This window comes from Glycine soja, chromosome 19, assembly GCF_004193775.1.
Source record: "Glycine soja cultivar W05 chromosome 19, ASM419377v2, whole genome shotgun sequence".
NCBI lineage: Eukaryota > Viridiplantae > Streptophyta > Magnoliopsida > Fabales > Fabaceae > Glycine > Glycine soja.
This window is the reverse complement of record NC_041020.1, coordinates 4,735,215-4,754,163: the sequence shown is the minus strand read 5'-3', so window position 1 is coordinate 4,754,163 and position 18,949 is coordinate 4,735,215. Positions and strand designations below refer to the sequence as shown.

Below are 18,949 nucleotides of genomic sequence, written 5' to 3'. Positions count from 1 at the left end.
TGCTTGCTCTATAATTATTATTCTTCTCATGAAAAAAGTACTATTCTTTTTACCAAATTCACATATCTGAGTCCAATCAGCAAACGGAGAAAAATAAATATAAACCAATCACAATCATGCAATAAAAACAAAAAAACTTTTGAATGAAAATAGTAGGAATTAATTATTTTCAAAAAAATTGTTGAGTAATTCAATCATTGAAATTCAGAATAAGAAAAAGAAGCAGAATTAAAAAAACCATAGGAATTGAAATTCCCCAAGAATTAGAGAAGTAATGATGATTCCTTTAACTCGCAATATTCGGAAAAAAAGTAATTAGTTAAAAAAATTGAAAGCATATAATTTCCTAAAAAAAATTGAAAGCATATAATGACAAAATAAAATGGTAATTTAAAATGCTCCTTTTTTTCATTTATACATTATGCAACGTGTCTATTTTTATTTTATGTGAGAACATTGTACTCAGTTATCACTAAATAAAAAAATATATATGAGGAGCTGTTAATAAAATTTCCTCTTGTTATATTATTATTATGTATAGGTCACTGTCACAGCTGCTGAATGATAAATTTTGTCAACACCAAGGGCACTCCCTCAATGGACTGGTTCAAGATGTTAGAAACAAGCACACAGATAGCACCTCCCCCACACTGCATCAAATAGAATCAGTCAATTTGTCAGTGCCATAAGTAGTTTTGAATATTATGAATGAGGACCAGACCTTGCACTCTGAAATGGAAATCCTTGAAAGCTGCGTAAAAGTAGTGGAGAAAACTTCAACAAATATTTGGTCAAGAAGAGGTAAAGCTACTATTGGTCCTCAGGTTCGAACTAGCAAGAGCATACTGAAGAATGCATCCAATGTTGAAGTTGCAATGAGCAGTGACAAGGATATCAGAAACAGAACAGATAAAGAAAACATCAGTCCGAATACAAATTGAACATTCCTAGTCACAGCGCATTTCTAGGGATTTATTTAATTGTGATAGTTATATTTCATCTTAAAACTAATTGGCATTAAGTGCAGTTGCCCAACAGGTATATAAGCTGCACTCTAATGAGTGAGGCAGCCGATGTGGAACTTGTGAAGTTGCCCAACAGGTATATAAGCTGCACTCCAATGAGTGAGGCAGCCGATGTGGGACTTGAGTATTTCCCAACAGTGATATCCATCCAAATGAAAGCATAAATCCCACTTTATGCAACATGAGCAAGAAGGATCTTTTCTCTGTTTTGGATGGGGGGGAAGTAAAGGAAAAAGAAATCTTCATTCTTGAGGAGGAAAACTTTAGTCCAAATGCCCTTCAATTGTGGCTTTTGAAAAAGAAGGATAAATTTTGTCCCAACTTATATCCAGATGAAAACATGAGCCCCACCTCAACCAAAGACAATCAAACTCTAAAAGGAGTCCAGGGTCAAAAATTGAAAAGAAAGTCATTCAGCGTCCATATGAAATTCGCACAGGAGCAAGATTATAAGGACAGAGTGGAAAGGGTACCCTTCCAATCACTGAAGAACTAAGGAGACAAGAGAAGATCAGGAACTATTTGTCCTGTTTCAGCTTCCAAAAGCCTTCATTTCAGTAATTATGGACAAATTTTAGATTAGCGTATTAACCTTTCTGTAAGTTGACATAGTAAAATATCACGCATTCATGTTTATTTAGAATGGTTCATTACATTGTAAATATCATGATTAAGTCTTTATGACTGTTATGTTTTGATATATTATCCGGTTTGAGGTGGCTGCCATGGTACAACCTTATATAGTGAATAAATAAATTTTGTTTCATATATTGTATTTAAGGATACTAATGACTAAATTCATTTTTCAAAAATTTTCCAAAAATGTATACCATGATGCAGGGCATTCTGTCAAACACCAAACCAATAGCAGTCAAACAACTATCACCTAAATCAGAGCAAGGAACCCATGAGTTTATAAATGACATAGGCACGATCTCTGCTTTTCAACACCCTAATCTTGTTAAACTTTATGGCCGTTGTGTTGAGGGAAAACAATAGCCTTGCAGCAGCATTATTTGGTTAGGGATTGCTTTATATACTCAATTTTGGTTCCTTTTTATGTAGCATTTCAATGTTGCTTTATATACTCAATTTTAACGCATAAACAATAATGAAATCTTGCTAACTTACTTTGACTGCATTCTCACCTAATTCAAAGAAGAACTTGGGCAAAAATATTATTTTTTTGTTATAATATGGCTTATGGGTGTGGACCTAGCTAGGGTTTGCAATTTTTTAGCCTTTGGCTGGGACATTGGACAAAATGCAGGACATATCTTGCCTTCAGATGTACACACTGCATTCATTGGCTCAAATGATAGGATCAAAGCTTCCAACGCACAGCTTGGTCACCCTTTCATTTACTACATTGGCTTTCACCAGCTTAAATACTCTATAATTAATGAAAATTTTAAACATACAACCAAATGAAAAGGTCCATACATTTGTTTCAAGTTACAAGCAAAGACCATAACACGAAGCAAAAAATAACAGCTACCCTACATGAGGCCAAACAACAAACATAAGTAAACTACGTATGGTCATGAAACCAGACAATTACATTGGGTTCAAGCATAAAACCCAACATACGCACACAAATATGTTAGACAAGCGGCCTCAGATATCTTAAGAAGGGGGGTTGAATTAAGATATTCCAAACTACTTCCCCAAGTAATAATCTATTTCACTTTTTATTCAAGTTATAAATTCCCTTAACAATGAACTTCTTAAATATTGATTCAAATAAAACAATTTGAATATGAATATAAAGCAATAACAAATAAAGGAGTTTAAGGGAAGAGAAAGTGCAAACTCATATTTATACTGGTTCGGCCACACCCTTGTGCCTACGTCCAGTCCTCAAGCAACCCGCTTGAGAGTTCCACTATCTTGTAAATTCCTTTTACAAGTTCTAAACACACAAGGACAATCCTTCCTTTGTGTTTAGAATTCTTTTACAACAAGAGACCCTCCGTCTCTTAATCCCTTAGAGAATTAGAAGGAGAAGAAGAATGAATCTCTCTTGAAAGAGATAGATTTTACAGATTGAGCACTCAAATAATTCCTTAATGAATTGCAATTGAATTGACCAAGGAATTCTTAAGAGGATAAAATGATTTTGCTCTTTTTGAGAATAAACACTTGTTGTTCTGAAAAACTCTAGGCAAAATCGTGTTATAAATCACATATATATAGACCATTGGTGGTCATGAAAAAGACTTTTGAGAAGTTGTGACTCTTAGAATAATTTTTCTAAAAGTCTTGTCTGGTAATCGATTACAGGATTTGTGTAATCGATTAAAACTTTTAAAATTTGAATTTAAAACGTTTATTAACTGCTGGTAATCGATTACCAAAATTGTGTAATCGATTACACAGTCTAAAATTTGAATTCAAATTTTTAGTAGCTTTTGTAAAGCATATTTGGCCACTGGTAATCGATTACATCCTCTGGTAATCGATTACCAGAGAGTAAATCCTTTGAAAAACACTTTTTAATTTAAATTACTTGGCCAAACCTTTTGCTAATTCAATTAGGAATTCCCTTCCTAATATACTAGTGATCATCTTGATGTTGTGACTTGTATTCTTGAAGTATTGTCTTGAAGTTAAACTTGAAAAGCCCATTTGCATCAATTGTATCATATCATCATGATCATCATCAAAACACCAAAGGCATTTGCATCTACAAAATAGGGGGACAAATAGGGCAAACAACCAACATACGCACACCCAACAAAACTTAAATTGGGCAAACACCCAACATAAATGTGTTCCAGCATTGTTCAATGTTTGAAGGAAAACACTCGTTCACAGTACTTACATTTCACGGAGACTTCGCAAATGAACTTTTATGGCATTCCTTCGCAGAGATTGAACGGAACGGTGAAAGCTTTACTTCGAGGGATTCTATAAACAGGAAGCACAAATTGAGGGTCACACAGTTAAAATGGAACACAAATTAATGGTAACGGGCTTTTAAGGGAGTACACAACTACCTTCGAAGATGATGAATGGAAGAAGAAGACATGCAAGGTCACTAGGTAGGGTTTGAGGTCGATCGTCACTGAAACCACAGTTGCGCGCTACACCAAATTAGTGTTTTTGCAAAATTTTTAAAACCATATTCAAAGACGGTGTTTATGATATCTTCAAATAAGCATCGCTGTACTGCTTATAAACATTATTAAAAGCGGTTTTCTTAAGAAACGTCGTTGTAAGCTTTATCAAAATTTAAAAAATGCCATCGCGTGACCAGTTACAACGTTTATTATGCGACCGTCGTAGTTAGTGCGTCTTAAAAAACCTATATTTTAGTTGTCTATCGCTAGTGATGACTTTATTTAGATACTATTTCCCAGTTCTATTAGAAATAACATTTCCTAACGCTACCCTAAAACTTACCATGCAAATGGGTGATCAAGCCATAAACAATAATATTAAGCACATGAAAAGATAATGCAAATGTAATATTCTTAAATAGATAGGAAGAGAAATTACATCAAGAAGAGTTGGCTGCGAAATTCCCAACAGAAGGGGTTTAGTCTCTCATTGTCATGGAGACTTTACAAGTGTAAAAGGGAAATATTTAGTAAAGGGGAAAAAGATAAGAAAGGGAATGAAGGGAAAAAAATGACTCTCATTGCTTGCTTTTCCTTTTTCTAGCCTTTGCCTTCTATAAGGAATTATATTCTGTTAGAATTTTTGTGTGTCTTCTCCTTCTTCTCTCTTCTTCTTTTATAGGTGCAAATTAGTGGACTTCTGAATTAATCTGATTTCCTTAATTACTCATTCTTTCCTTAATTAGCCTCATTTCCTCAATTATTTTCTTTTCCTTAATTAGCCCTTCTTTCCTCAATTAGTCTTCTTTTCTTAATTAGCCCTTCTTTCCTCAATTCGCTTGCTTTCCTGAGCTTAATTTTAATCACAAGGCTAGTGTTTCTCTCAATCCCATAAGTGTCTCGGTAAAAGTGTTTGAATTATAACAATTGAATAGTAAAATTCTCAACTTTGCACATCATCTCAGTCAATGCTATCATACGTGCTCAATGTGGATCACTAAGGACTTTATTAGACTTGTAACATGATTGGGCTAACAAAGAAATCATGGTTTTTCTAGGAATCAAAGCTTAGGATCTAGGAGAACATTCATTCCCCCAAAGTATGTATAAACCACAACTTATAATTTCTCACAACACCAACCTTATTGCTTTGCTACTCTTTTCAGCACCTTTATTTTCTTTGACGATGGTTCATCCCAACTTTTATTCTTTAAATTTTCTCTTTCTTTTTCTTTTTTTTTTCTTTTCTTTTTTTCTTTTGCAAATGTAAAAAAATTCAGACTAAGCTGGAGTAATACCATATTTTTTAACTCAATTTAACTTGTGTTGTATATTTATTTTCTTGCAACAGAAAATCACCCAAAAACATTCCCCCAAATTTGGGACAAATTTGTCTGGATCCATGAGTACTCTCCTACAACCTAAGAAAGGGTAGTTAGTAAATATCACTTTTTGGGTTTGGGTTCCAATAACAACTTTTTTTACATTAGGCTCAAAAAGGGTGCAAGGGATGCATTCATTCACACGATGCACAAATCAAAGAAACCAATAACAACTGATGAGATAATAGCTCTTATGCACGATGAATCTGTGTAGTCATTGCAAAAACTACTTGTTACTTTTTTAGAATAAACTTGAAATTCATCATTGGAATTATATTGTTACTTTTTTTTAAGATTCTCTACTTTAATTGTATTAGGCCGAGAGGATTATGATGTTTACCCGAGCTTTATTTATCTAAGTCTTTTTTTTGTCTTCTTCAATCTAGATAAAGTTGGTTTCATTTAAGGATTAAATATTTTTTAAAATACCATTCTAGATAAATTATATTTAAGTACTCTTAGTTGTACATCAATCATTAATTCATACTATTAAAATTCAACATGTTTTATTTATATAATTTGTTTAGGTAAAAGAATTAGATCACTTAAAAATATATGCATTTTTGTTAAAAAATATATTTAGTAAGTAAGAAAATTAATAAAAATATGATGTAAGAAAATTTAAAATGGTTCTTTCTTATTTCTTTGACCATATTTGTTTCTTTATAAAGATGTTACGTAATAGGTAAGATTCTATACTATGTTTTTTTAATTTGTGTTTTTCCTAAAAATGCATACCCATAGTCCATACAAGTAACTATTTTAATATACATCTTCATATTTTATGAGTATTTAGATATTTATATTGATATTTTTTTCTTAAATATTAATTAAACAAACTTTTTTTTTCATTTGATAGTTATAAATCATAACAAGGACTGTACTTAACTAAATTTAAATAAATATAAATCATATGATAGTGCATGCAATATTTTTTTAGCTATGTTGATTTTCATTTAATAATTAATTATTTTTTAAAATAGTATTGTAGATAAATATTTTTTATATAATTTAATATATATAAATCAGTAAAATAAAAAATTAAAACCAAAAAACCAGTTAACTTTTTAAAAAAATATATATGTAAAGAAAAACTACAAAAACAATTTCAAAAATATAAAATTAAAAAAAAAAACTCATTTTAGAAAAAAAATGATTTCTAAACTAAGTTTTTTAAAACAAAAAAAAAAAACCTAATTTAGAAATCGGTTTGCTATGATAAAAACATTGGCTAGGAAGAATCGATTTCTCACTATACACACTGTTTTGTATCATCCATGTATCTATCTTCCCATTTGTATTATTTGAATAAATTTTTATTTTATTTGTATTATTGGGAAAAAAGTCTAACATGCCATTGTTTTTTTAATGGTAAATTTAACGTATTAACTGATTTATATATCAATAGCATTAATTATAAAAGGATATTTTAATTATACTAATAAGATAAATTAATTAATATACTAAAATGATAAGAATAATATTTTATATTATTTTTTAAAAACAAAAACGATAAGTCTAATATATTTATTAATTAATGCATATCGGTATCATATATAAATAGTAAAATTATATTTTATATTCATAGGATATATTAAATATTTCAAAGAGATATATATTAAATATAAATTAAATTCATGAATATATTATCTGAATATATAATAAATTATACATTAAAATTAAAAGTATTAAATAAATGAAGGATATAAATATTAATTATAACAAATATATAATTAAAATCAAACATGAATTTATATATATATATATATATATATATATATATATAATATGTTAGGTGAAAAAGTGACATGTATTAGATATTAAAAAAATATTAAGAATAAAATTGAAATAATAAGATATATTAACTATACATTATAATAATATTTTCTATTTAATAGTTTTATGTACTTTCCTTTTTATCTGAAAAGATAGTTAAAAAGTAATATCATATCATTATGGTTGTTTTTTTTCTAATAAAGATTTGTAAGTTTCACTTATTAATTAATTTATATATCAGCAGAATTAATTATAAAATGATATTTTATATTAATAGGATATATTAATTAATAAATATATAATAAATGATACATTTAAAATTAAAAATAATTATTAAATGAAGGATAAAAATATAATATTAATTATAATTAATATAATATATGTGTTTGTGAACAAGGATCAAGGCACTCTAACAACTCTAGAATAATTATTTGCTATTCTCACTCTTCCCTTTATTTTAATCAAACAATAAAATATGAGTTACTCATAGCAACCTTATGATTAAATGAAAATAAAAAGGAAGAAATGGAGAGTAACTATTTTTGGTGTACAATGGTCTCCTGAGATTCAAACTTATTAGCACATGCATATATATTTACCATTAGGATGACCCCAATGATTTGGAGTGTAACTATTTTAAATTTATTCTTAGAATAACTTGTGAAAGGTGGTGTCATGATTCATTATATATCTATATATCCATCCCATTTTTTTTGTTTATTATATATAACTATATATTTGTGTATGTCATGATTTATAATTGAAGTAAATAAGTCATAGAAATATATAACCAACTTGGACAAATTTCCCAATAGTAAAAAAAGAGAACAATGAACTATATTGAGGTGAAATCAATCAAATTCCTCTGATAGGTTTAACATTAACATATATATATATATATATATATATATATATATATATATATATATATATCAATTTTTCAAAAGCACTCACATAACTTCACGGCATAACTTAATTTTAACTTCACTTTACGCCCTTCTCTCTATTTTTCTTTCTTATAACTATTTATTGGGAAGCTTATACAAATTGACTAGTTTTCCCCGCTAATATTCTATTGAATCCTCGGAAGATTAAATGGCTTGGGGATATTTGGACGTGGGTATGGAAGTTATACTGGGGGGAAGAGTGGTGGTGGGCTTAATGGTTGCAATGGATTAGTAACTTGGGGAGGTAGAAATGGGGTTGGAGCTGGGAGAAGTGGATTTGGAGGGAGAAATGGATTTGGGGGGAGAAATGGGATTGGGGGTAGGAATGGGATTGGAGGAAACTGGATTGGTGGAAGAAAAGGGATTGGAGGTAGAAATGGGATTGGAGGGAAAGGGAAAAAGGTATCCTCAGTTGATTTTTCATCTAATGTAGAAGGGTGTATATTAGGAAGGAATTCATTTTTCACATGTGCCTTTGAATTTGGAACACTTGGTTTTTGGTTGCAAAAGTTTGGTTTTCTTATAGGCTTGAATGAGAATAACCCAGCTGAGAATATGCGTTCTCCTTGTTTTATTGCCTTGAGATTCACTGAAGAAGAGGTATCAACTGAGGCAACAGAACAATGAGGCTCATTGCTACTTATCAATTTGAAAGTGCATCCCTTGATTCTCTTTACTTGTTTCCGCACTTTGAATGGTAGTTGCACTTTGAATTCACCATTCTCATCTGTCTTCACTTCTTAATTGAAACTTGGTACTGATTTCCCAACTTTGCATTTTACAGCCACAGAGGCACCTACACATGACAAAATAAAACATAAGTCAAAAAGTTCAAATAACACCTTAAGGGATATCATGCGATGTGAAAATAAACCATGCAATCAACCACATTAAGGAAAGCAAAATGGACCTGAAATGAAATGGCTTCTTAAAGAGAAATTCTGTTGAAAACATGTGTCGCAGTAGACAGTGCCAACCACAATAGCAGAAGGAAGCTTCTTCTCGTAGCTAGCCTCTGAAAGACTACCATATGTGAGACTAAGAAACACAATTAGGAGAAACCAACACATATTCTAATGGTTTTTGTTTCAACAATTGTGTGTATGAGTGACTGAGTGGGAGTGAAGTCCAAGTGGTGATGGTATAAATAATGGGTCTATCTTATGCAAGTGTAGGTGAAAATGAGGCATTTATTCAATTGCATATTCAAATTTCTCTCTCTCTCTCTTTTTTTTTCTAAAAAAACTTAGTTGAAAAGTCTAATTTTACTATTGACATTTGTTTTAAAATTGGTAAGTTTAACATAATAATTAATTTATGGATTTCAATGGCATATTTATTCAATTGTATTTTCGTCTTTTTTTTTCTTTCTAAAATAACATAGTCGAAAAGTCTAACATGTTATTATTGACTTTTGTTTTAAAATTGGTAAATTTAACATAGTAATTAATTTATAGATTTCAATGGCATGTCTAATCAATTTTATTTTATTTTTTTAAAATAACATAGTTGAAAAGTTTAACATGTTACTACTGACTTTTGTTTTAAATTGGTAAGTTTAAAATATTAATTAATTTATAGACTTCAATGCCATATATTTATTATATAATCGTATTTTATATTAATGTAAAAAATTAATTAATAAAATATTATCTTATAATAATTTTCCAAAAAGAACATTATAAGTATAATATATTATTGAATTAATTTATGCATATCAATAACATATATGAATTATAAAATTATACTCCCTCCGTCATAAAATAAGTATCATTATAAGTTATTTTTTTAAAAAAAAACTAATAAATAGATGATAGAAAATAGTGATTTTATAAAACTAACATTAGTATGAATATTACATTGAAAATCTAAAGTAAATCTTACTATGAGTATTAGTGGGAAAATTAATTAATATTACATTAACAAACTAAAGGCAACAATTATTTTTGGATATTTTTTCTTTCAAATTCGACACTTATTTTGGGAGGAGGGAGTCTCTTATATCCATAAGATACATTAACTATTAATTAGATTCATTCATATATTATATTAACATGTATTATTTAAGTTATTATCAACTTATCTTTCAAAAGCAATAGGGTCTACCTTAATTGGTTGAGTAGGGTGTATGACTTATTGTAAATTATCTTGAGACTCATAATCAAATGAAACTTACCTTTTAAAAAGCTACCATTCTTAAAATCAATTTAATGTTTCATGTTTATCATTCTTATTGATATTAATTTACTAATATATTTAGAAATATTAATATAATATATCAAAATATTAAATTGACCATTCTTCTAAATAATACTCCCTCATCTCAAAATAATAGTTATCCTAGATTGTTTTACAACGATCAAAGAAAAATAATAAATACATGAAAGGGAATATTAGTTTACAAAATTAACATTACATCATTATTAATTCATTTCTATATTTTTTTAGTCCATCATTAATATATAAGGGATATAACTGAAAAAAATATAATTAATGTTACATTGAAAAGTTAAAATGATAATTATATTAGGATAATGTTTTTCTTGCACGATAATTATAATGGGAAAAAGAAAATACAATGTTGTATGTTGACTAGTCTTATTAGTATAAGATTTTATTAATACATTATTAATTATATATTTTGTATTTTGATAAAAAAAATTATCATTCATTTATATTATTAACTAGTCTTTACCCCCCTACGATGAATGGAATGTTAATGTTATACATAGATTATAATTATTATTTAAATTACCATATTTTTAATTTCATAAAATATTTTTATTTTTATTTTTATTTGAAAAACTAGAATTCCTTAATTAAATTATTTTATGATATAATATTATTTTTATCAGAATAATGGTTTTATTTTATATATAAATATTTAGATGAAATAATTTATTATATTAAAAAATATTATATAATAACCAATAAATAAATTCAGGAAATAAGAAATTTATTAATGAGACCACTAATCCATTAATAAATCTCTCTCGTTATTATTTATCAAATCTAAAGATAAGAATGAGCTTATGAGTACTTGGGAAGACATAGACGACACATTGTCGGATGAGGATAGCGAAGAAGCTAACTTTTGTATGATGGCTAACATAACATTAGAAGAGTCCAAGTCAGACCATGATGAAGAAGTAAACCTAGCTTGATGTCCTTGAATATCTAAAATTAGCCTATCATGAACTACTTTCAAATGCATCCATGTTCGGGTGCGACCAAAATCCATATGGAAGTTTATTCTGTTATTTTTCTGTTTTGTCCGTTGCTTATATAAGGCAATGATGCCCTGTATTTTCAAAGATAAGCTTCCACTTGTATATTGCATCGATAATAAAAAGCTTTTTGTTTTTCCCTCCCATGGATGTAGCCTTACTCAAGGTGAACCACGTAATTCTGTGTGTGTTCCTTCTCATTTTTCTCTCTTTCACCTTGCTGCAAAACTCTATGTGTATGACATAGCTTTCTGCTATTTCTGTTGCTGTTGTTCTTGTTTGTTCTTCATCACTTCCATAACAAACTGGTATCAAGAGCTCAAGTTACGATCAAGGGAATTAAAGATTCTCGTCTGAATACAAAGATCAAGTTGTGGGAGTCTTGTTTCTGGTTCTTTCACTGCTTTGTGATCAAGAACATTCAAGAAATCATGTCAAACACAATCAGGATTGAGAAATTCAATGGAAAGAACAACTTCAATTTGTGGCGCATCAAGATGCGTGCTTTGTTAAAGGAACGGCGTGTCTGGGCTCCTATTGCTTCTACATCTGTGAAGAAAGAAGTGGCTTCTGAATCAAAAGAAAAGGCCTCTGTTTCAAAGACTGAAGAACTTGCAAAGCAAGAAGAAAAGGCTCACTCACTAATCTTATTTTCCTTGTCTGATGAAGTTTTATATGAAGTTGCAAATGAAGAAACTGCAAGTGGCTTATGGCTCAAGTTGGAAAAGCTGTATATGACTAAGTCAATTTGCAACAAGCTCTTCTTGAAGAGCCGTATGTTTGGTTTACACATGAAAAAAGGTACATCTCTTAAGGATCATCTTGATGAATTAAATTCTATTTTGATGGAATTAAGAGATATAAATGTTAAGATAGAGGATGAAGATGTTGCCATGATTATGTTAGCCTCTTTACCACCATCATATGAAAACTTTGTCAATTCTCTTAGTGTTGATAAGGAATGTGTCACCATGGAGGAGGTGAAATCCAGCTTATACTCAAGGGAACTTCGATCTAAAGTACCTGGAAATTCTGAAGAATCAAATGGATTTGGTCTTGTTGTCTCTAACTCTAACAAGAACATCAAGAAAAAGATGTTTAAAGGAAAGAAGAAGACTCATGTCAATCCAAAGGATATCTGTAACTACTGCAAGGAGCCAGGTCATTGGAAGAAAGATTGTCCTAAGAAAAAGGGCAAACCATTTGCTGCTGTTGCCAAGGAAGGTTCCACATCTGAAAATGAGTTTGTTCTCTCAGTTGCTGATCATCACCAACATTCTGAAAATCAGTGGATATTAGACTCTGGTTGTTCCTTTCATATGTGTCCAAATAAAACCTGGTTTGACACCTATGAAGAGAAATCGGGTGGAAATGTCTTCATGGGAAATGATGTCTCATGCAAGACAATTGGAATTGGCACAGTAAAAATCAAGATGCATGATGGAATTATCCGAACACTCACTGAAGTTAGGCATGTTCCAGAGTTGAAGAAGAATCTAATCTCCATAGGTATTATGGATGGAAAGGGGTTCAAATGCAGCACTGAAAATGGGGTCATGAAAATTCAGAAAGGCTCTACAATGGTGATGAAGGGTATAAAGAAGGGTAATCTCTATATACTTCAAGGTACAACATGTATTGATGATGGTCTAGTAGTTGTTGCATCAAGATCCAATAAGAGCATACCTGATTTAACTCAATTGTGGCACATGAGGCTAGGTCATATGAGTGAAAAAGGTATGATGATACTTCAAAAATAGCAACTGTTGGGAAATCAAAAACTGGATGAACTTAAATTCTGTGAGCACTGTGTTTTCGACAAGCAACATAGGATTAAATTTCCTAAAGCAATTCACACCACCAAAGGAACTCTTGATTACATTCATGCTAGCTATTGGGGGCCTGCAAGAGTACATTCACTAGGTGGTGGAAGGCATTTTCTGTCCATAATTGATGACTACTCAAGAATGACATGGATTTACATCATGAGTCAGAAGAGTCTAGCTTTCAAATGCTTCAAAGAATGGAAAGCACTGATTGAAAAACAAACTGAAAGGAAAGTTAAAAGACTCGAAACTGATAATGGCTTGGAGTTTTGCTCAATAGAATTTAACAAATTCTGCAGAGATGAAGGAATTGCTAGACAACTTACTGTTAGGAACACTCCTCAGCAAAATAGAGTTACTGAACGAATGAACAAAACACTCTTGGAAAGAACAAGATGTCTATTGTCTAATGCTGGTCTCAACAGAAGTTTTTAGGGAGAAGGTATCAATACAACTTGTTTTCTGATCAATAAAACACCCTCTACGACTATAGGACTTAAAACTCCTATTGAAATCTGGAATGACAAAACAACAAACTACTCAAACCTAAGAGTATTTGCTGCAATGCTTATTATCATGTCAATGAAGGAAAGATGGTACCTAGATCAAGAAAGGGTCTGTTCATGGGTTATGGTGATGGGGTGAAAGGCTATATGATCTGGTCACACTCGAAAAAGAAAGTTCTTCTCAACAGAGATGTAATTTTTGATGAATCACATCTGTTTCATCACAAGCTTAAGGTTCCAATTGCTGGAACACAGAGCTGCCACTCTCCTCAAGAAAAGGATGTAGAATCTATAACCAAAGACTCAGAAAAAGGAGGTCATTCCGAAACATATCATGTGGTTCTTCAAGAAGGTGAGAAATCAGAAGATTCCAATGCAAATGAGTCTCTTTTGGCTGCTGAACCTGATCCTCCACAGCTCAATTCTGGAATCAATTAGAGACCAAAAAAGGGTCACTAAACCTCCTAAAAGATACGGATTTGAAGACATGGTTGCCTATTCATTACATGCAGTTGAAGAAATAGATTCAAATGAACCAGCCACCTACCATGAAGCTATCAATCATCCTGAAGCTGAAAATTGGTTGTTAGCTATGAAAGAGGAAATAGAATCTTTATATAAGAATCATACCTGGAAACTTGTTGAACTACCTAAAGGAAGACATGTGGTAGGTTGCAAGTGGATATTCATGAGGAAACCTGGTCTATCAAAAAAGGAAGGGATAAAATACAAGGCTAGGTTAGTTGCCAAGGGATTCAGCCAGAAAGAAGGAGTAGATTTCAACGAAATTTTTTCTCTTGTGGTTAGACATACATCCATCAGGGTTTTGCTTGCAATAGTGGCAAACCAAGATCTGGAACTTGAACAACTTGATGTCAAGACTCCTTTTCTCCATGGAAGATTGGAATAAAATATTCTATTGAAACAGCCTGAAGGGTTTGAAGTTCAAGGAAAAGAAAGGTATGTTTGTCAACTGCAGAGGTCCTTGTATGTTTTGAAACAATCTCCAAGGCAATGGTACATGAGGTTTGACAGCTTTATCACCAGCCAAGGATTCAAGAGAAGTCTCTATGATTGTTGTGTTTATCACAACAAGGTGGAGGATGGATCAATGATCTATCTTTTCCTCTATGTATATGACATGCTTATTGCAGCAAAAAGCATGTGTGATATACAAAATCTGAAGATCCTCTTGAGTGGTGAATTTGATATGAAAGATCTAGGGGCTGCAAAGAAAATCTTAGGAATGGAGATCTATAGGGACAAAACTCATAAATGACTATTTTTGTCTCAAAAGGATTACATTCAAAAGATACTTGTGAGGTTTGGAATGGCTGATTCTAAACCTATCAGTACTCCCCTTACAGGAAAAGAGAAGTTGTCTACTATGATAAAGGTTCAAGCTCAGGCTGATCAGGACTATATGTCAAAGGTTCCATACTCAAGTGTTGTTGGCAGTCTCATGTATGCCATGGTCTGCACTAGACCTGACCTTGCTTATGCTATTACCATGGTTAGTAGGTTCTTAAACCAACCTCAGAAGGAACATTGGAAGGCTGTGAAGAGAATTTTCAGATATCTTAAAGGGACTGCAGATGTAGGTTTGATCTATGGATCTCACTCATATTGCTGCCTCACAGGCTATTCTGATGCAAATTTTGCTGTTGATCTTGTCAAGAGAAAGTCCCTAACAGGGTATGCTTACACCCTTGGTGGCTGCTTGGTGAGTTGGAAGGCAACACTTCAACCTTTTGTTGCCCTCTCAACTACTGAGGCTGAATATATGACTCTTACTGAAGCTGCAAAGGAAGGAATTTGGCTAAGAGGTCTGATAAATGATCTCGGTATTAATCAAGAGTATGCTAATATCTACTGTGATAGCCTTAGTGCTATATACATGGCCAAGGATCAGGTTCATCATGATAGAACCAAGCATATAGATGTTAGATATCACTTCATTCGGTCAGAAAGAAGAATCAAAGTTCATAAGATCAACACTCTGCACAATCCTGCTAATATTTTCACAAAGCTAGTTCCAAAGAGCAAGTTTGATCACTGCTTAAGCTTGCTCAATGTTGATTGTTGGGGTTAAAATCATGTGTGTTTGGAGGGTGCAGTTTGTGTTTTATATGCATGTTGGTTCAAGGTGGTGAATTGTTGGGCTGTGACCAAAATCCATATGGAAGTTTATTCTGATATTTTTCTGTTTTGTCCTCTGCTTATATAAGGCAATGATGCCCTGTATTTTCAGAGATAAGCTTCCACTTGTATATTGCATCGATAATAAAAAACTTTCTGTTTTTCCCTCCCGTGGATGTAGCCTTACTCAAGGTGAACCACGTAATTCTGTGTGTGTTCCTTCTCATTTTTCTCTCTTTCACCTTGTTGTAAAACTCTGTGTGTATGACATAGCTATCTGATGTTTCTGCTGCTGCTGTTCTTGTTTGTTCTTCATCACTTCCATAAAAATCCATCATGTCAAAAGCTTACAAGAACTTGAGGAAAGATTTTTAAAAAGATAACTAGAATCACATTAGAAGAGGGCTGAATACTGTGTTAGATAAAATATAACCTTTTTCATAAGAAGTTGTTATGTAAGTTTAACCAGGTTTTGCAGCTTTTGTCCACTGACAGATACATGTTTTACTTAGACAGATGAAATTGACGTCCACTCCTTAATAAAATAGGTTTTATGTGAAAACAAATAATGAAAAACTTGTGTGCAAAAAGTTTCAAATAACTGCTTAACTTGAATCTCTAAAATTTGTAGAAGCAAGTTTCATGATGATGAATCAAGTTGATTCAAGTAGTTTTGATAATGACAAAGATGATGACAAAAAGCCCAAAGAATGATTTCAAGAATAAGTCAACAAGTTCAAGATAAAGTTTAATTTCAAGTTTCATGAGAAGAAATCAAGAAGATTCAAGAATCAAGAGAAGATTGATTTCAAGATTCAAGAGAAAATGAATTCAAAATTCAAGAGAAGAAATAAACAAGACTTCACAAGGAAAGTATTGAAAAGATTTTTCAAAAAACAACATAGCACAGTTTTGTTTTTCAAAAGAGTTTTTCTCAAAATTTTCTAAGTTACCAGAGTTTTTACTCTCTGGTAATCGATTATCAGTCTCCTGTAATCGATTACCAGTGGCAAAGTTTGATTTCAAAAGTTTTCAACTAAATTTGCAACATTCCAATTGATTTCAAAATGGTGTAATCGATTACAAGATATTGGTAATCGATTACCAGTGCATCTGAACGCTGGAATTCAAATTCAATTGTGAAGAGTCACATTCTTTCATAAAAAGCTTTGTGTAATCGATTACAAGGATTTGGTAATCGATTACCAGTGACAAGTTTTGAACAAAAATCAAAAGATGTAACTCTTCCAATGGTTTTAAGTTTTTTCTAAAGGTTATAACTTTTCCAATGGTTTTCTTGACCAGACTTGAAGAGTTTATAAAAGCAAGACCTTGATTTGCATTTGAAAAACACTTACAATGTTTACAAACAATTTTTCCATGTATTCTTTTACAACCTTTGAATCTCTTTGAACATCTTCTTGAACTTCTTCTTCTTCTTCTTCCTTTGCAAAAGCTTTCTAAAGTTTTCTGGTTTTCCAAACCTTGAAAAAAAAAGTGTGCTATATCTTTTATTCTCTTCTCCCTTTACCAAAAAGAATTCGCCAAGGACTAACCGTCTGAATTATTTTTGTGTCTCTCTTCTCCCTTTTCCAAAAGAACAAAGGACTAACCGCCTAAATTCTTTTGTGTCTCCCTTCTCCCTTGTCAAAGAATTCAAAATGACACAGTTTGAGAATTCTTTTGATTCTTCCCTTTTCCTTATACAAAAGATTTCAAAGGACTAACCGCCTGAGATATCTTTTGTATCCCCTTCACAAAGTTTCGAAGGACTAACCGCCTGAGAACTTTGTCTTAACACATTGGAGGGTACATCCTTTGTGGTACAAGTAAAGGGTACATCTACTTGGGTTGTTGTGACTGAGAACAAGAGAGGGTACATATCTTGTGGATCAGTTCAAGTGGAGGGTACATCCACTTGGTTGTTCAAAGAGAACAAGGGAGGGTACATCCCTTGTAGATCTTTGCTTGTAAAGGATTTTACAAGGTTGAAAAGAAATATCAAGGACCACAAGTCGCTTGGGGACTGGATGTAGGCACGGGTTGTTGCCGAACCAGTATAAATTCTTGTGTTTGTTTTCTTCTTCCCTACACTTTTAATTTCAGCTGTGCACTTTTAATTATCGCTTTTACTTTTGGTTAAGTTTCAATTACTGTTCTTTACTTTCTTAACTTGGTAGTAAAAGCCCAATTAAATCTAGTAACATTAAGATGAATAGATTTTTAAATAGTCAAGGTACAATTAATAATTAATTCAACCACCCCTTCTTAATTATTCCGAGCAAACTTGATCCAACAAAATTAGCCTATCATGAACTACTTTCAAATGCATCCATTATGTCAAAAGCTTACAAGAACTTGAGGAAAGAATTTTAAAAAGATAACTAAAATCACATTAGAAGAGGGTTGAATAGTGTGTTAGATAAAATATAACATTTTTCACAAGATGTTGTTATGTAAGTTTAACCAGGTTTTGCACCTTTTGTCCACTGATAGATACATGTTTTACTTAGACAAATGAAATTGTCGTCCGCTGCTTAATAAAATAGGTTTTATGTGAAAACAAATAATGAAAAACTCGTGTGCAAAAAGTGTCAAATAGGTTGGATGAGTAACAAAAGAAACTCAGTGTAAAAACACTAGTTTTCACAAATAGTGGATGCGAGTTCTATAATAGCATGTTGGCTATTGGCTTAATAAAAACGGTTAAGCACGATTTACCACTTATGAGTGGACGCTTACTTATAAGAGTTTGTAGGATATATTATTTGGTCTTAGAAGCTTGCTATGTAGAAATTCATGTTCAGTTAGACAATAAGTAATTAGGTATCAACAATTTATACCTTTATAATCATCAAAATACAAGGTAGGGATGGGTCGTCCAATAATCATGGGATCATCCGGACCTAACAATCTCCCCATTATTTACTATGGCAAACCATATAAATTTTGATCATATAACAACATAATCATGTAAAGGTATAATATGAAGTGTATGATTATGAGTTTTGTCGAAGAGCTATATCAGAGTATATATGTACATAGGATTTGTAAGAACT

At 31.6% G+C, this 18,949-nt stretch overlaps 1 protein-coding gene and 1 pseudogene across 1 annotated transcript in view; one reads left to right on the top strand and one right to left on the bottom strand.

Annotated features, from left to right (window-relative positions):
• Positions 1-1,189, top strand: part of LOC114398501 (tRNA (guanine(37)-N1)-methyltransferase-like) — a 33,344-nt gene extending 32,155 nt beyond the window's left edge. The window contains exon 7 of the mRNA XM_028360701.1: positions 1,028-1,189. Coding sequence (XP_028216502.1) covers positions 1,028-1,189 — 162 coding nt within the window. The remainder of the gene's footprint in view (positions 1-1,027) is intronic.
• Positions 1,190-8,216: 7,027 nt separating this feature from the next.
• Positions 8,217-9,262, bottom strand: LOC114399083 (annotated as a pseudogene).
• Between the last annotated feature and the right edge of the window lie 9,687 nt (positions 9,263-18,949).